We start from the raw sequence: 20,844 nt of genomic DNA on the forward strand, positions 1-20,844 counted from the left end.
AGAAAATTCCAGTTTTTAAAACTTGGGAAATATGTACTGGGAGCCCTGCAAAACGGTAACTCTCCATAATGGTGTCTCTGGCCAGTGTCTTTAAAGGCAGACACATTCATTACAGAGCTCAGATATAAAGGTCCCGACACCTTAATAAAGATCAATTTTTAACCTGGAAAAAAGGACAACCTTCATAAAATTTACGAAGGCAATTTGCATATGCTTTATGTATCTTATTTGCAAAAATATAATTTTTATTTGCTTTATTAATTAGAGTGGAAAATTGAAACCTTACGTGCACAACCAGATTCTGTCATGATGGTGACAGCATCGTTCCGAAGTTTGCTTTCTTTATTTTAATAACTGATTTTTGTAAAAGTGCTTTTTCCGTTGTGCCCATACACCACTCTGAAGATTTGCCATAACGATCATTGGCCGATCTGCACAACGATGATTGAATCTTTGTTCTAGAATACTTCTATAGAGAAGTTCTCACTAATATTCTTCTTGGTGAAATAGAGAAGTTATACGTCGGTTTTAACCTGTAGCTCGCTCTGTTTCAGTTGCAGGTTTTTGAATTTCATTTGTCCCGAATTTAATAGACTAATCATTTAACTTTTCCAGATAATTTCTCCACATTATCCTTTACACAGAAATTATGATTTCTCTTTTTTCCCAGTTTGGATGTTTAAACAAAAAGTAAATAATGAACCACAGAAATGTCAAGAATGTATGTTAATTAACTTTATACAATTTTGATGCAAATTAACTACAGTCACGGCCTTCGTAATATAATAACAATGAGTAAATCGCCATTTTGTTTAGAGAAGAATCACGAAAATATTTTGTCGGTCAGGTTTTGAAAGATGCTATATTGGCTATAACGTGGCTATTTTATTTCTTTTGATATAACCCGACCTTGAGAGTCGACTGTCGGGTACAATAGGCCGGAAATGTTCTATGCCGGCAAGGGGCGGAATACGCCATTTAGTTGTCACGTGGATGTGGCAACGGTCCGGTTGTCGTCGATGGCGGCAGAGATAATTAAAGATTTTAATCTGTAAATTATTACTTTTTGAATTTTGTTTATTGACATTGTGTGTACAAATTGCTATATCCTTGGAATTCTTTCACATGCTAAGTTTCAAAATGTACTCAACAATAATGTGTCAATGTGCCAAAATCTTATTCTGTGAAGTTCTTTATAATTTGCTTATTTTTCAGATATGCTGTGAGACAGCACAGCAGTGAGTTAGAAATTTTTATATAGTGTTTCTTATAGTAAAACATTTCATGCAATTTAAAGCAATAGTCATGCAAATTATTACCAATTTAATTTCTTTGAAAAATTTTCTTATTAATAAATATTAATTAACTTTTCTGTTGTATACTAGACATTTACGGATAACTGCTAGCAGTATTTCCTTTTATTTAATAAGTTCTGTTTCAAATTTATTTTTATATGAATGCTGCCATAAATTAGTAAAAATATTGCTTTTCTCACCATTAATTATAAAATTAAATAATTACTATTCTTACATACGAAAATATTAAATTATTTTTATGTTGATTAAAATATTTAATAACTAGACATGATGTAGGAGATGATTAAATGTATAATAAGTAGACTTTGGATTGATGTGGGGACATATCGAAGTTTTCACCATTAAATGAATGATTGAATTTATAAGTCAACGAAGAATTTAAGAAAGAAAACTATTACCATCACTAATCCAAATCGAAAAATAAAATTAAATACAATAGTAAAAGTTAAGATAGATTACAAATTTTATTTTTGAAAATAACTGTTAATTACTTTCACTGTGGTCCAAATGTAACTGGAAATTAGAAAGTTGAACTGCAGAATGAAAATCTTATTAAACTATTTCTTCTTTGAGTTTAATGAACTTTGCAGTTACTATAAAGTTTTCTAAATACATGGTATGGCAAATATCACGAAATTTGCTTATAGTTAAATTTTTCAAATTTAAACAGATCTTTAAATAATACTGCAGAATTTGGTGCAAATGCAGTTCTCAGAACTCAATATATCTGGTTATAAAGATTCACTTTTTCTTTTTGTTTGGCAAATAGTGTGGTTAATTTTATTAATGTATTAATTTTTCACTGATTTAAGCAATTTAAAAAATAATACGCCGTAGTGTGCAATTAATTAAGGAGTCGTTAGGTTAATGTATACGGGTATATGAAAAATGTGCAACGGACTAAAATATCAGCACCTCAAGAATACTTCTTTAAGTAAAAGAAATACTTTTTTGCTAAGAGTGGACTGAATAAATGGGGTGATGTTACTCACTTGTCCACAAAAGGAATTTTCGTCTTTTACAATATGCAGCGTAATTGAGGTCAGTTAAGTTCTATTATTTACAGCATACAGATAGATGAGTGTGTACAAAATGTTCACAGCCTTGAAATATTGCGGGAATTTATTGCCTATAAACATTAGTGAAAAAGCACTACCCATGCTATTTTTTTTTCTTTATTTTTTTATTTTATTCAATATTTATTTCTTTGTTAGTCAACCCTTAACCAAAAGAAGTGTAACCCTTCTCTGAAAGTTGACTAAACAAATGTGGTGATGTTAATCAGTTTGCAGTTTACGTAAGGTATTTTGCCTTAAGTATGCAACGTTATTTTTTGTTAGCTTATTTAAATTTAAATAAATAGAAATAGGCTATGCGTTTCATGTCTCAGAATGTGAAATGATTTGTTGTTTATTTTTCTCGAGAGACTGACGTCAGGGTTAGAGGGATAAGACAGACCCTTAAATTCTATTACGTAGGTAACTGTAGGTTAAAAATAGAATGGAGTTAGGTAAATAACCATAATATGCCCTGCCTTAAAAAAATCAATGAAGAATCTATGTAATTTTAGTTCAGTAAAATAAGATTATAATGTACATTTAATTATGGGACCTATATAAGTAGATATAAATTTTTTTTGTTTTATTTAAATTTAAATAAAAATACATTACATGCAAATATGAAATATTTTCATTGCTTAATTTTATCGTGGAAAATATGTATTTCATTTTTGTGTTTTATGAAAATTAAATATTATTAATGTAAATTAATTAAGAATATCAATATTAAAGAACAGGTAATAAATGAAAAAATAAAATGCTGTCTTATATAATGCAATAGAGATATACATTGGATATACAATAGGATATACATACATCTGCCAACGAAGAGAAGGAGGAGTCTGTAATGATCAGAAATTTTTGCATGCCTGGGTGAGCTGTGGACATGGATATTCGGAGCTCTAGTGTGCTCAAGATAATGAATACTATAAATACATTAAAAAAAAAAAAAAAAAAAAAAAAAAAAAAAAGAGGGTAAAAATGAGGAAGTTCGTATTTTCTTAAAGCTTAAGAGCTGAAATATTACCTTTATGACTCCATACTTAAAGAATTTATGCTAATTTCGCAGAAGATGTCTTTTCTTATCTCTAACATGCCAGTTTTAATTTTTAAAACTTTTTCCAGTGCATTCAAACAGCATTAATCATCGTCGTTCTCAAACTCTTTTGCCAATTCTCACATCTCTTAAAATATCGAATTGCTTCATCTGATATGTTTTCTATTGTTTTCTTTTTACGAATAAAAGACATATTATATTTCATATGACCTTCGAAAGTTTTTTGAAGCTTTTGCTTCGTTTGACTCAGCATGTTACAGTCACTGTCCTCAGCCAAGGCCATTTTGAATTTGGTTCATTCCAGACACTGCGATGCTATCGACGAAAAGTAATTCGCTCAAGGGGATTCCTTTTCGAAAGCATCATGCTCTTGTCTGATTTCGCTGTACCTGTTACACAAAATTACAGCACAGTAATTATAAGATTTTAATCACATACGTACAGATGTGCAATAAAACAAAAGCAGAATTAATAAAATTAGTAAAATCTAAAAATGTATTAATTTTGTTTCATTTCCTATGCAAAATAAATGCACAAATAAACTTTAATAACTGCAACAACTGTCTTCCAAAAATAATATTCCACCAATATTCCTGATTTCCAGAAGTTGGATGATATCGTCTCTTGAAATCCTTTGAACCATTTCTATAATTTTCATTTTATTTGTAATCTTATGCTAGTTAAGCTGTCTAGTTAGTTAGTTACATAATGCGAAAAAAGTTTCTAATTGTATCTCTAGTATTTGGAACGGATCATTAAACGCAGAAAATTTAATTGTCTGTCTAATTTAGTCTTCTCGCTCTTAATGTATCAAAACACAAGCTTTCATGAATTTACCAGAATCTTTGTCTATATATCAAAAGTCACTTTATAAGGTATTTTATGTTTATTGACCAATTATAATAGTTTAAACCTTTACTATAACTTCTCCTTTCCATAGTGCTAAAGAATGCAAATTAATTATTTGAGTATTTAAATTGAGGTTTTGAATGTTTTAGTGTAAGAGCTTTTAGCAGCCTTAGCTGCAGTTTTCGTCTTATCACTACCTCTTCCAGAGATTATTCCGGCATTAGCCATTCTGCTAGCCGATGTTAAGAGCACTCCATTAAAATATCTCAGCGAGTTTAAGTAAACTATTTTGTGTAGTCTTCGACTACGTTACTTGAAACTGAATTTCAGCTTATGTTACTTTAAAGACAGGTGGCGGAGGTTATTTATACACATAACTGGTGTCTTCTGTTTAATTTAAAGATTTAATAAAAAAAAAGGTTATCGTAAACTTCTCAGTACTTTATCATACTAATTCAAACTAGAGATACGAGTATAACTCACTGGTTAGTCTAGTAAGGTATGAAGGGCATCTACACAAGTAGAATTCTAAACTTTTGTATATATGGCCTTACCAGTGTCAAAGTAATTATGGCCACTATATACTGGTAGTTCGACATTGTTTGGGTTCGATTTCAGGAGAAAGGACTTGATTTTCGTGGCTTTGCCCATGTATAACGTGAAATTCCTACACGGAGGTATCCCTCTTCATAGGTAGATAGCCCTCGGAGCTTTGCCATATGCAAATAACTTAACCTTTGCATATAAGTAAAAGTTATAAGAGGATTGCTAGAATTAGTGAATCGTATTACATCCAAACTGTGTTGTATAAATGAGGTATTATATGAAAGTTAGTTATGCATTAATTTCTATTTTTGGTTCTTCAGTCATTATCACCTGAAGTGATGAATGATGCAATAAGTTGCTCTTTGAAGATATAACCAGTGCAATTTTAAATTCTTCAATATAACACTTAACTTAACAAGTACAACTTATTCATGCAGTATAAATTTTGCAGTCTATGAACTTAATGTATTTCTCTTGAAGAGTGTATTCAAGTTATACTTCAGTGCTATCAGGTAAAGGATACTTAAAGAGAAAAGGATTAAAACACGGGTACGCATTTTAGGCAGTTAATTGTGCTCTTTTGACATTGCATTTTAAAATGTAATAACAAGGTTGGTGTAACAAGGTATGTGTTAACAACTCATGTTGCTTTTTTCCCGGGAGGTGGTCCGCTTTTTTCAATACCATGTGGGGAAGCAAAACGTGCAGTCCCCTTCTTCCTCTCAGAACATATCGGGAATTTTTATATTAAAATACAGTCCGGTTTCATATTACATCTTTTATAATGCATTACTGTTTGAGTTTTTAGAATGCACTTGCAATTGCTGTTATTTTAATAATTAGAAGCACATTTTATACGTAATAAGAAACAGATTTTACAAATGAATAAGTCATAAGAAATATTAAAGCTCATTTATGAGTAAAATAATTAAAGCGCTCAGTTAACGAAAACGTTTCAATTAAAGCTTCTTTAATAATCATTTCAGGTAATGTAATTATTTCCCTCGTGCTTAATTTCGATTTTCTACGGTCATTGGGTTAAATCCAATCTCAAAATTACTCTCAAGCGCATTTTTTTTATCGTTGCAATCGCAACATTACGTTCTGTTTTTCAGCATTAAAAAAAGTAGTTTTGATTACATTTGAAATTTTTATCTGTCTTGCAATACTGAATGGTTATAAAGGTCACATAATATAGTCAGATGATAAAACTTTTATACTACATAGATACTTATGTCTCTACAAATTGAATTGGCGATTTAGACTGTAAAATATCTCTTGAGAATGAAAATAACAATAATGATAACGTTATTTAGGGATTTTTATGAATGTTAGTACATTTAAGGATGATTATGTATTTTAGAATTTTCTTTGTACATGCAGTTTAGAAATTTTTAAAAGCTTCTATAATCTAGATAGTTCTTTGCGTATATAGAAAGAGGTTACTATTTTGATAGCCACCTATTGCAGCAGAAAAAAGGATTTTCTCTGCTCTGGCTGACATTGCAATAATCAATTTATTTCTAATTAACTTCAGAATTCCTTAGAATAAAATCCTATTTGTGTAACCCATAAAATTAAATGTGCTTTTGCAACATATTTTTATGATACAGAGTACAATTTTATATAATGGCTAAATCTGATTAGCTTTTAAAAGCAGAGGGCTTCCTTACCTTATATGACAGTTGAGTTTCGAATTCAATCATTTTCGGAATCGTACGTCAATGGAGAATATCCAAAAGGAAAGATATCACTTTCTAGATCTCGCAGAACAATGATCGGTCTAAAAATAATGATCTCTATTGGTTTCAAAAAGTGGTCAAAATTGATTGCTGCCGACACGCCTCTGTTTGTTTCTGGCTGATGTGATAAAGGTGGCAAGCGTCACCGTCAAAAAAAGCATTGTGGAAGAATAGCCTGTCGCTTTCCCTGACGGAAGTTTCTCACTTGGCACACACCTTGGTAATTCAGTTAGTTTTTCGTTTGGGTTGATGATCTACTTTGACATTTCTTGATCGTCTTGCGCGAGTTGAATCACTTTATGTGGCGATAATCAACTTCCTACGTTGCAAAAATATATTAAAATTAATACCCTTTTTATACAGAATTTGTTAAATTTTAAAGACTTTCAACCTAAATGTTCTAGATCGAAATTCTGTAATCCTGGAGTAATTTCCTTAATTCTTATTTGTATGTATTTAATGCGAATTCATAGGAAGTTTTTACGTGAAAATAATTACATGTAAAGAAATTCATGGGGATTTTAATGTTTTTACTAAAAATAAAAATTGATCTTAGCAGGATATCAACTTAAATTGCTTCCCATATCACTAAGCTTAATGTGTTAAAAGCTATAGTTTAAACCTCATAGAATATGAGAATGACAGTTACTGCTGTGCATTTTTACGTACAAATTTAACAATAATTTAGTGTATTTGCCTTACACTTTGTATCAGATTTGCCAATAAAATCTTAAATTTATCATTAGAAAAATCCATTGAAAAATAGCTTTATGAGAGCGCAATAGAACTGTTTCTTTAATTAAAGTGTTTTCTGACACCTTTATCTTGCCCGTTACTGATGAATTATCTTCTGAATTAAAGTTATTCTTAAAGTTTAATATAATATATTAAAATAACTGATCGTAATGTTAGTGTAAGATTGAAACGCTGCAAGTTTTATTTTCATTGCGTTTTTTATATAAATTGGAAAAATAATAATAAATTCAGTATAAAAATAAGAAAATGATTTCTACGTATTTTACAACTGATGATTTCAGTTGAAGGTTACTACATTTTTTAAGCCAAATTAAAGAAATCCGCTCCCCTAGTTTGATTGCCATCAGAGAATTCATTTGACATATTAGCGTTTCCCTGACATTGAGATACATGCATAAAAATCCTATAAAATAGTTTTTATGTTCTTCCTTTAAAAATTATCTTACGATTAGTTGCATGTGAAAACATTTTTTGTCTTCAAATTGAAGTCCTTGCATGGGTTGCAACTTCTCTGTGTCCAAAAATATTTGCAACATTTTTGCAACCTGTATCACTAGGAATCGCTATCGACGCCTGACAATACAGAAAAAGTATTTAAAATAGTTAGCATTTTTCTGGCTTTATATTATTAATGTTTTGTTATAAAATGAAAATTTTACTGTAGCAGTCTTTCTTAAGAGTAAAAAAAAAAAAAAAATCGAATTTTTAATTTCAAGAGTAAAATATATAACACTCTGTTATCTTTTTTCTTCCGCAGATTTTGAATGATACGACAACTTAATGAAGTTCGATGTTGTTGTCAGATGAAAGTAAATAAATTTCACTAAGTACAAATATGCCTACCAACGACAGATACAGCAGTGCTTCTAACGGAAGCCAGCCAACAGTTACGCGGACTGTTACGAAGAGCGTTGTTCCTGTGAGCTCCACTGACCTTGTGGTAAGATACCAGCTTATAGTATACTATAATGAATATGTCATCAAGGTTAACATCCTTTGAATACCAGCATTTGCAATAAAATAAAGCCCTTTTTTTAGATGATTTACATCGTTCGTACTGAAAATAGATTAATTAATTTGCTGTGGCCTCGTTTTTCATCCCATAAATACGAAATATTAAAAAGTGCCACATGTAAAGAATCACCGAATTCATTATAGACATTACAGCTATAAATTCTTTTTGACCATGCTGATTTTTTAGGAAGGTGGAAGAAGAAAGAGTAAACGGTAATACAGAAGAGTTCGATCTATCTTTCCTTATCGAATCTATCGATCCCCATTTTTAATTAAGAATGAAACTCTATATAAATAATATTATTTGTTTCCGCATCCTTGGTTCCTGGAATATTTTTATCTCATTTATCGTTTGCAAATTATGTTTCTGGCGCAGCAGTTCCATGCATCGTTTGAAAAAACAAAACAAACGAAAAAAAAAATTTAAACGAATATTTATCATTTGGATTACTTGGGCAGATTTTAAATCTGGCAACATAGCTTTGCAAAGCTTTGCGCTGAGTACCCAGCTGTGCCTCTGTACTATTAGCATAATCTCCTTATGTTATTTCATTGCGAACTGTAATAAGTCTCTGTTAATTTTCGTAAGTTGTTCCTATTATATTTTAGAGGTTTCAAATTGTAACCGTTGAAAGCTAAAAGAGGTTCTAACAAAAATTCACGGTTTTCAATCTGACTGTACAAAGTGTATGAATAAAGGAGATAAATGAGTTAAAAATAAGCAAGAGATGGTACCAAGCTTCGCTGAGATTTATGAAGATTTCGAGCTGCTAAAGCGCTTTCCTATGCGCAAACAGAAGTGACGCGGACTGTGAAAACATTTAATTTTCAGAACATCTCATTTTCATTTCAGACAAAATTCAAAAAATGTAAAGAAGACGTTCGACTTTCTGCTAAAAAAATATTTTCAATATAGTGCATACATATTAAATACAATAAATGCCACTTATTTTGAAATGTTACTTATTTACGATGCATAACAGTTCCTAGGCTTAATCGTTTTCCCGTATTCACCTTTTGTATCTGCACCTCAATGAAAAACTATCAGTAACGAGAGACTGAGGATCCATTTTGCCACGTTTTTAATATGAGCAGAAAGAAATGAAATTTATCATCTCCCTTTCCAACGCACTTTTCTTTGTTGAAACCGTGGAGAACTGTCGCAGTCTCTCCGTGCTTACTGTTGTGGTGTAAATGCTTAGCACATTCTACTAGCAATGGAAGATCTGCAGCGAAGGGCTCAGCATGTTTTCGCGCTCTGATTTTATATGTATTATACAGAAACTCTCTACAGTGGCGCCTGAACTAACATGTGATGAGCCTCGTCAGCACTCTGATTTGCACGAATGGATCTCGTGCCTCTCTTCAGTCTCTTTTAAATGTAGAAGAATGTGGAAGTGCACGTCCAGTTAGTAACTGAAAGATTTTTGGTTTGAATCCTTTTTACATTAAAAAAGTAGTTGATTAGCATTTTCCTGTGTTTTCACTATAGGTACACTGCGGGGGAAAAAAAAAAAAGAAAAAAAAGAGAGACAGTTCTATATCTCCCGTTTTACTGGGCCGATTGACGAAATTCAGCTTGAGTTTTTCATGTCTCGAAAGCGCGACTTAGTATTAAATTTATATAGCTTTGCCCTAATATAGGTATTTTGACACAAAATCGGACTTTTTCTGAAATGACATCCCAATGTTTTTCTATATTTCGATTCTACGACTCAAATTATGCCAAACTGTCAAGTTTTTTGTAAAAATCGCGCGAGTAGTTTTTAAATTAGCTGCCAAAATTCTAGCTCATCAATGTTAATTGAATTTGTATTTATTAATCTCTCTTTTTTTAAATTAAGCTTGTTTGATTCTTCCTTTCACATTTCGAAATTTAGGTGCATTCCAAATAAAATTCACCCATTTTTTATGAAGTTATTTTTAAAATTTGTATTTTAAAATAATTTTTATAAGTTTTTTGAAACAAATTTTGAAATAACCTATAAAAGTTTTACCATCATCTTAAAATAGATTTATTTTTGGGGATATCTGCAAAAAATTAGAGTTTTTATTGAAAATTTCCGAAGATATACGTGAATTTATATATTGGCACGTTTTGAAATTTGGTATAGATATTTGCGATAATAACATCAAATGTGGTTTAGGTACGTTGTTAAAATTATTTGAAATTAGGAACGATGTGTCTTTTTTTTCCGCTGATGCACAATGTAAAAAGGGGAAGGAAAATAGGTTGCCATATATTAAGAAGTTCGCCAAGTGAATTACTCTTGGTGCAAACTGAAAAAATAATGAGCCAAGATAAATTTTTGAATTTCTCCATAAATGTTGCATCACATTTTACAAAATTTATTACTTAGGCATAATCAGAGTCGTAGAATAGAAATATGGAAAAAAAAAACTGCCATGTCATTTCAGAAAAAGTCCGATTTTGTGTTAAAATACCTATGTTAGAAAAATGCTATATATAAATCGGACATATATCCTAAGTCGGGCTTTTGAGGCATGAAAAATGCAATCTGAATTTCCTCAATCGGCTTGGTAGATCGGAAGATATAGATCTGTACCTTTTTTTTTTTTTTCGCAGTGTACATCCTGATGGAAAGCTCTTTAATCCAATTTCTTACAGCTTTTGTCGAGAAAAATCAAGTTAGGAGCCCAGAAATTTCTGAAATATGTTACGTTCCAATGCTTCAATTTTTTCAGAAGCTCACTAATTAATTTTTTTTTTTTTTTGTATTTTCCTTTTGGGCTAAAAAAGTCCAAAAGGGCGTTAGCCTAGATGGGTTATTAGTCTCGAAACGGCATTTGGCGTTTAATCCTTAAAATCGTTGTATCACTTTTCATATTGTTGCCACCAAATATCGCCATGTATTATATTTAATGAAATTAAATAATAAAAATTTGCATGAATGTATGTATGTTTCTTCCATTGTGAAAAAACAGCGGTACTTAGAGCCATCAAATTTTGAAAAACGCAATCTTCCACCCAAATATGAGCATTTAGAAGACCGACTTTGGAATTTCGAATTTGTTTCATTGTCTATTTCATATTTTGTAAAACTTTAACGAATTTTCAATTAACAAGCTGAACGAATTTAAAGCGAGCAGTGGCAACACTGTACGGGAAAAAAATATCTCCGCGAAACTGTCTATTGCAATTTCTAAAGGTATGTTGTTTTTAAATACTTTTAGCCGAAAGGGACATTAGCGCAAATGTTTTTGAAACGTATATGTATGTAATTGAAAAAAGTCCTGCTTTGGGCGTAATATATAATCTGAAGGCTTTCAGATTTTTTTTATTATTATTATTTTTTCACGCTACTGACAGCTTGCGATGCTAATGTCATTAAACAGTTCTTCAGTTTTATTTTTTATTTATATACCTGTTTTAATTCCTTCCCTTTTAAAGAACAGCGTCGATGTGATGTATTTTATCATTGGATAGGGAAGAAAGACTCTTAAAATTCACACTGGACTTTAAATTGGTTGGCCAATAAATAAGTCCTGGCGTTTTTTAAGTGAAAATTTTGCACGAAAGATAAAACGTTTTGGCAATGCGTTTTACGTTATTCGATACAGAATTATGTGCTTTACAAAACAGTGTGTTTAATTCTTTTATGCTGATATACTTTTTGATTGCTATTTATAATGCTCCATAACCACATTACAAAGGATATCCGTGTATCATGTGTAGATTCAAATTCAGAATCTGCTACTTCCCTTGACTTGAGAGTCAACGAAAGATGCCTCATTAATTTTAGCTTCTTTAATTCTGGATAACTTGAACTTTTTTTTTATGCCCATTACTTTTTCATAGATATTCTAACAGCATGATCGCTGATCTGCAATGGGAAAGAGATGTTAGATTTTAACTGCGGTACGTTTAATTTCTATTCCCTTGATAAAATAAACTTAGTGTTAATTTCTTTAAGATTCTGCATTATTTTTGTTGTTCTTTGCATCTATAGTTCTGTAATTTTATGCTATTTGCACGAAAGGCATTTTTTCTCTTTTTCATTTTTATATTTTCCTTCTTTCATTTTTAATTTCTTTTCTTTTTCTTTGCTTAATTTTTCTTTTAACTTTTCACTAATGATCATTTCTCCTCCATTGCTGATATTTTTTTATTGTTTCACTTTTGTACCTTTTTACATAGATCATATTTTGATGTTCGTTTGAAATTTAGTCACCATTGATCCATAACATCATTGTATTTAAATTTAATCATAGTTGATCTTTCAGTAAGAGCGTATGTGTGTGTATATAATTAAAATGTATAAACTGATTTAAGTTAATTTTATTACGCATGTGGGAAGAACTATAAAGAAACTTTAATCACAGCTAAAGACTTGTCTTTTAAAAAAACTTCATGTATATAAAGCTTATTCAAATGAAAAGATCCTAAATCGGACAGTTGCAGTATTTAATATCCGCAGAAACCCATAATACTATAGTATCTTGTAACTGCCTACCTTATTGTCACGCGAAGTGTCTTGATGATCATATTAGAATGAAAGGATGCACTGCTGTCATGGAGTAGAACAAATGAAAACATAAAAGGAAAATGCGGTTTGTACCATCAGAGAAGAGAAAGGTCCAAAACAATGGAGTATAAATTAGTAGAATTAGAAAGCAAATAGAAATGGGAGCTGTTATAAGTTCCTACATACTGAAAGAGAACTGTAAATATTCACGAAAAATTTATAGCTATTTATGAAGAAAATTCACCATATTTATCATAATCTTCATAATGGGCTCACTATAACCGCTTTTGGTACGACAGCACACTGAAAATTACTTATAACCAGGTTGTGTCAATTTGTGGGGCTTATTCAAACACAATCCTCGAATACCAGTTACTTTACAACCCTCACTTATCACCTTGCATCTTTTTTTTTTGTTTGCCGCAACGACGAAACGCTTACGCAACAAACATTTTGAGTTGGGTAGCGATCTTAAGATTAGTTCTACGCACAATACTTATGTATTGAAATAGGCGTCATGATAATAGTAACGAATATTTTGAATACCTTGACATCAGAAAGGATTTTACAATTCAACGTGTTTTCATTTGATCGAAGCTTTGTATTTTGTACTTCCTTGAATTTTATTTCAAATCTAAATTAAATTTCCCTCGCTATTATGTTCTTTACACTTCATTTATTATTCTAATTGCAACAACAGAAGTACCAGTAAACCATACGCTTGCGCAAAATTTGAAACATACCATAGTCTGCCGTGAACTGTGTAATTTTTTTCTTATTTTCATTCTTTGCCCAAAATATTCATTTCCTTAAACACATTATTTCCATTCATTACGTTGCTACGCAGTTTCTGGCTTGTGGCCAGTATTTCCGAAAACAACGAATTTTCAAAAGAAAAGAATGGATATGTTGTTTTCTTTCTCATTAACATAATGCATTTCATTGCATATTCCTTGTCATGCGTAAAGGCGGAAACTTAAGTTCAATACTAGGCAGCACCACGCCACGCCTAAGCATTTAGTTAGGTGGTACTATCTGCCGAACGCTTTTAACATCGACACCTTGCCGGTTATAGCACTCAAAAGACAAACAGAACGGAACATCTGCCAAATACTCGGTTATCAGATTATAATTAACCTCAAATTGTTTTCTTTAATTAAAAGAAAAATCTGTGGGCTTGTCTATGATTCTATATGTAGTTCCTAACACTTTTAAGCCAAATGAAATTTGTTTAATTGCTGTTTATGCTTTGACGGAAGTTATAGGCTTTCTGATTTGCAATCATTATTAACATAACGTTACCGACTAAGGTATTTTAAAAATTTGCTAAATTTTAACAATAGTTTCACTATTTTGGTGTTTGACGTCCATGAGAAACATAAGTTTTACTTGGTGAAATGACTTGACATAATATTCTTACAGTTCATAGATGCAATCATTTTGCTAATTTCGTTGTAAATAGATTTTGAACTTAACCTTGAGACACAAATTAATAATGAGACACAAATTGAGAAGGAAAACGAGTTATAGGCCAATAGGCTAACTAGTTTAAGAAGAAATTCCTAGAAATTCAAGGTACAAAACATATAATCATATCTTTAAATGTTTAAAATGAGCTGTTAAAAATAACAGTGCCCCAAACTTGCTATAATAATACTCCATCATAAATTAATGACAAGCAGAGACTTGAGTATTCATTCATTTAAGCAAGAAAAAACTCAATTAGTCTTAATTATTATTATTATTAAACTTAATTGATTACATACTGGCATTATTTAATAATCTTCACAAAAAATATATATAAAAATTATTTTATGTATCAACATATGAAATAAAATGTTTGTAACAGTAGAATATTACTGCATTGTTAAAGGAAAATTCTGATTAAAGCGAAGAATAAAAGAATTGTTTCAACTACTCATTAGATAGTTAATGAAATCATTTATATCTCTTCATGATCTTTAAATACAAAGGAAATGTTTGTATTTCTGAATATAACAGCAATTAAATTGCCGTCGAAATAGAAAGAGAAACAGTTTTCTATTATTAAGTCCTTATGTAAATTATATATTTTTGCATCTATAAATCAAATGTTAAGGGTATAAATATGCATTTAGGACAGTTTTCTAAAAATCTAGCGATAAGAGCTTATTTACTTGAAAACATTTTCTGATACAATGTTCCCATTCCAACATTACGCAATCCGAAATTTGAATATTCTCATTAATTAAACCAACCAACCTATTTACAAATTCTTTTCAACTCGAATGAAACTACGAAGTTTTGCCAGCTGTTATTCATGCCTATTTAGTGGGCGTAGACTGTGTGGGGAGAAGACAGCTCTGTGTCGCCAATCCAAGTTCGTTTGTGGACCGAAGCAGCTTATGCTTATACCCCACACACTTCTCAAACATTGGATTTTGTCTCATTCTGTTTCTGTAAGGAAGCAGTTATTTAATATAGCTCGTTAGAACCCAAGTTATGAACATAACAGAAGGGAGATCATAATGGCCGAAGGGCGGCTTGTGGGTATTTGACTTGCCACTCAATTAAGGTGCGTTTATTATTCTTAGTTTGTTGTTTGAATTGCTGAAGGAGCAACTTTCATTAGTTAACTTGAATATGTCTACGAAGTGTCTCTTACACCTGGTCAGACTCGCCTCCATGCACGGATCGCATGACTGCTGTCTGTCTGCCATGGCTGATATCGAAGGTGCCGGTTAAACTCCCGTATAAGGAAGGATTGGTTGTTTCTCTTATCCCTGCTTACTTTGTAGGTTCCCCTTCCCGAGGGTCGACGCAGAGCGCTCTGTGCAGTATTGGCTAGGATCTGTATGTAGGCAGTCTCGGCCACGGGGGTATAAAATTTTTGAACTTGGCTGTTGCCGATAGTCCATGGGGTGGGTCACTCTTCATGGGCCGGGAGGTGTAAGTCCTCATCCACCAGGGTATTGGCAGCCAAATAGCAAACTGGACCATTGAGAGTCTGGTCACTGCTGTTCTTGGTATTCCATGTAAAGCCTAAGGAGAGGGGCATCCCGCGTAGTGCTGGCAGGTAGCCAATATGAACGGCCAGTCATCGCTCCAAGTTGTCATCAGCACACTCCACCGTGGTCTCGGTCTGGCCGGGACGATGACTGGCCCGATTCTGACTGGCCCGTGTTTAGCCACGGGTTTAGCTAAACTTGAGTGTTTAGTTGAATGGAGCCTAAAATTGTTGGTGTCTCGGGGATGTGGGACCCCGGGCCCAGCAGGTGTGTTTAAAGTCATCTCGGTGACTCTTACTGGCATTCTGTGCCAGTCCCCGAATGTGATTAATTTCACGGGCGGTGGTACAGGTGTTTGTTGTTGTTGTTGTTACTTTGTAGGTGCTATATTGGTCTAATTCTGTGATGCACCCAGGAGCAACTTTCTCATTTATAAAACGGTAAAATGAACAATGCGTTGAGGTCATCTCCCAATGAATGCATAACTGCCGTTGCCCCGCCTTTGAAAAGAAAACAAATATGATTGGGTATCCTTGGTGGGTACTTAGGCGACAAATATGGTCAGACTTCACGCGCTTCTAAGTTTTTAGGGTGGCGAAGCCATTGCGAGAAGACTGATGGAAAGAGAAAGTTTTAAACTGAATTCCAGTTTGCCTATGTAAGAACCATTGGCTTATTTAAGCCGAAAGTTTTAGAGAGAGTATGAGTTTTATATTTTTCTGATTAACAAGGCTGAACAGATGTCGCTTTGCCACTATCAGCTTCTTCAGAATCTCTAGTAAAGGGAGCTGTGTACTTTTGAGAAATCTATCCCGACTTCGGGCGGCAGCAAGGATTTGCTTTTTCCACTTTTACCGATTCACGTTACGAACAAAAAATCTGAAATCATATTTTAAAATTAAATTGCATAATTAAAATTATAAATAAGAGTGTAATAATTGACATCTGAATAATCTAATATTCATCAATCGATAATGCTTGTATTTATAGCAATGAATTCCTAGAGATATTTTACCCAGGGTGTCGTCAGTCAAAATTAAGAAGGAGCTTAGGCAGATTATCCTAATGTACACTCCAGGGTCTGATTTTCGAAGGGTCAAATGGGCAAGCTCTTTGACCCTTCCCTTTCACACGCTTTGCAGGCATTTTTAAGAGTTACTTACTACCCAAACTTAGTCAATTTCTACCCGAACTATCAAATTAAGCTCATTCTATGGCAACTAGTATGTTCTGGAGAGAACATTTCCAATTATGTTTTCTTTTTAAATTTAAATATTTTTCAGAATATTTTGGATTTCAAATTTTAGTAGAAATACTAGGATAGGTTAAAAAAATTAAAAAATCAGTGAGTATTTTACATAAAGTAACATAGTATAAGATAAAAAAGAGTTCTTGGAAAGAGGCTGGAAAAGTTACCTTAATTAGAAATTTTTCAACTGTGCTATTTCCATTAGAATAACCTACTGAAGTGTATTTTTTGCTTCAATTAATGAGTATGTAATTATTGAAAAATAAAGCATAAAAAGAACTGCAATTATTTCTTTAAAATTCTAGATTATTAAATTATTATTAAATTATGATTTACAATGAACAAGATGGCATTTTTATAAACACTGTTAAATTAATTAAAATGACAAGACATAAAAGACCGTGGAGTAATCCATCAGAAGAGATGATTTCTTCTAGATTTCAGAGAAACATTTTAACTTTCATTTTTTATTTATATACTTAACTATTGAATCGAGAAATAATTCCATTGCATTTATTTGGCCATATTAACTTACTTTAATTAAGATTTGTAGCAAAATCAAAACAAACTTCTCAGGCTATTTTCCTTTGCCCCTATTTTTCAGTTTCTTTTAAAAAGGGGAGAGAAAAGATCCTGGTTTAAAACATGCAAATTTATGTTTTATACAATTAGTACTAAATTAAACAATGAAAATAAAACATGAAAAAGCACATTTTTATTTAAATAAGTTGAAGTAAAATGTGTTGAATTGTAATCTTATTGAACGAAATACTTTTTATGGAATGTGCTTTATTTGAAACAGAATTTACTTAAAGGCTTTGAAAAGAATTATAGGTGGTAAGGAGGGCAAATTTGTCTTCTATTTATGCAAATTTTGTTCGGTCTTCCAATACGTAGACGTCACAAAAAATCTCTTCTGATTCCATTTAAAATCCGTTTTGGGAAAAAGAATCCTTTATTCTGCCCGTACATACAGACGTCACGCAAAAACATCGTTCAAATGGATTCGAGAGCGGTCAAAATGGATATTTTCATTGAAATATGATACCCAAAATGTTTAGCGATTACAATACTTCTTTTACCTTGTACAAAGAAGTAAAAATGAATCAAAGGTCCTAGTTGCGTACAATGGCAATAACTATTAAAACTGGAGAATTGTCAGGATGATTATTCAAATTCATATACAGAAGGGAATGGCAGCAGTTTATATAACTGAAGATTTTTTAATCAGCATGGATCAGGAAAATAAAAGTAATCTGATCTTAGAAAGGCTAAGACATTTCTGCCGCTAATAATGATAATATTACTTTTTACGCAGTTTACAAAAATGCATCATAGTAAAATAATTGTTATTTAACGTACGTTAAACTTTAAAACTCCAGGTGTTCGTAAAGTTTAAAACTTGCGATTGCACTTACCTCTTTTCTTTTGTGAGATTTCATTCACATACACATTTCTCACGAAATTTAACAAAATTACTATCAGCATATGTTTTATTTTAGAATGTGTATTGCAAACTATAAATATTAAAATACGATTAAATCAATGCGATGTGTCATTATTGAAAGACAGCACAGTATGTTATTACTCGAAATACGATCTTCCTTGTCTGTCATGCAATAATGCATTACAAAACGGGTAATATCTTCCTCATTGAGCGGTAGTGTATTAACTGTAGCATTTGAAAGGGAGATGAAATTATTTCAGGTATGAAGAAATTCAAGAAAACCGAAAAAGGAAACGTCAGTTTTGGTATTGTCGTCACTCATAAGCGGATGATATAAGGAGGAAATTTGTTGCTTAATACTATTAAATATTTTTGACATCATCTCTTTCATTAATCACGGATTTTTTTTCAACTTAAATTTTCCTCATTTCGTAAACTAAGATTATTTCTTTTCCTCTTATGAAACAACTACTAAGATATCCCTTCTACTAAATATAACGTGTTCCCTTATCACCGTTTACTCGTTACCCCGAAACAATTTTAAGTTTTGATTTTTAACTTTAAGGTTAGGAATGTAAGTATCATAAAATGCAAAATAAGAAAATTGTAAGGTAAAGGAATGTTAGTATCATAAAATGCAAAATAATAAAATTATAACGTATTTTCTCCCTCCTTTTCGCATGTCTTTGTGGTGTAATTGGAAGCACACTCGACTTATATTCGGGAGCTCCGGAGTAATTCCTGGCGTTGCAATTACGGATTCAGTTTCCTCATATCGAAAAATAATACGAAACTCTGTAAAATAAATCTCGAAATCGTGAACAATTAGCTCCTGTGCATATATTAAAGGCTGTTAAATATTTGAAAAACACCTGAAATTGAGGGAAATAAAATAATTTTAAGTTTTGACCTTAGGAAAGGAAATAGGTTTACATTACAATCAATAACGTAATGTAAAATAAATGTGCAAGCAACAGATTTGTCATGAAATAAATAAGTTTATGAGAGCACTTTTTTTAAATATTATCCTTGATCAAAATGGCGAGACATCGTGAATCAAGTCATATAGATCCTTATGGATAACATTAGACCTATGAGTAGAATTGCGCATGTATTGTAATATTTAATGTTTTAAAAGGGTGTTCCAAGCTTTATTTTAAGTAAATACTTTTACTTTCTGCATGCATATTCAAAACTCGGGACAGCAACGTTTTACGCGTATAGAGAAAACTGTACATGAACTGGGACATGGGAAGCTACTCCCGAAACCTCTCAAAAAAGATAATAAATAGCTAACATCCCTGTGATTCATACGAAGACTAATTTCAGAGGTCAAATGAATATTCCACCTTCCAATAGGTTAATTAATCAATAATATTCAGTTTATGACCTCATTAATCTTAAATGTTCTCTAATCAGGAATATTTACAATTTCTGCTTCCTTTCCGAAGAAGCTTTTATCTTATTTCTTATATAGTCTTTTAGGCAGTTTTAATTACGCAAGGTTCGAGTTTATCCAGTTTTTACTCTTCATTTCATTCAGATACCCAGGAAATTATACTTTAACATATTTATACCTAAGATGAAAACGATAACACTGAAAATTTTGGCTAGGGCAATGTTAGGACACGCAAAAGAATGGTGTGCGAATTCCAATTTCACATATTTATACCTAAGATGAAAACGATAACACTGAAAACTTTGGCTAGGGCAATGTTAGGACACGCAAAAGAATGGTGTGCGAATTCCATGGAACATGGAAAATCTAAAAAGAGTCAATTGAAAAGAAAATTTGTTTTAAAGGAATGAGTAAAAGTTACATTGCAATAAAAAATTTGTTTTTAACTTGAATGATAAGAAAATTGATGTAGCATTTACTACCATTTTCTAGTCATTAAAAAATATCCTATAGAAAAATTCAATTTGAATCCAAATATTACTATACCCGATAAATTATTTAATACTGTGTATAATAGTGCGTACAAACATTCAAGTTAAGTTAAAACTTTTCTTATGCAAGTATTTATATTTACTTGCGAATAAGCATATTTATTAGGCTAATTATGAATTAATAATGCGTATCCAATGCAAGTATTTATATTTATTTATAAACAAGCATATTTATTAGGTCTAACTATTTTCTAATAATGTGTAAACATCGATCAAATTCGTAAATCAGATGTTAAAAAATAAGTTTACTATGACTTTTGATTTGGAAGATTTAATTTTTTATTTGTATGCTTTTATTAAATTTTATGTTTCATGTTGTATATATATATATATTAATATTTATATATGACGTTATGTTCTGAATATTGTTCAATATTTGATAACAA

General features: G+C 31.5%; 1 protein-coding gene across 1 annotated transcript in view; it reads left to right on the forward strand.

Moving 5' to 3' along the window:
- Positions 1–20,844, forward strand: part of LOC118188948 (uncharacterized) — a 140,111-nt gene that overhangs the window by 48,987 nt on the left and 70,280 nt on the right. The window contains exon 2 of the mRNA XM_085822009.1: positions 8,082–8,264. Coding sequence (XP_085678135.1) covers positions 8,160–8,264 — 105 coding nt within the window. The 5' untranslated portion in view covers positions 8,082–8,159. The remainder of the gene's footprint in view (positions 1–8,081; positions 8,265–20,844) is intronic.

Source organism: Stegodyphus dumicola, chromosome 8, assembly GCF_044657685.1.
Source record: "Stegodyphus dumicola isolate Sdum_Otavi_A_Nest chromosome 8, ASM4465768v1".
Classification (NCBI taxonomy): Eukaryota; Metazoa; Arthropoda; class Arachnida; order Araneae; family Eresidae; genus Stegodyphus; species Stegodyphus dumicola.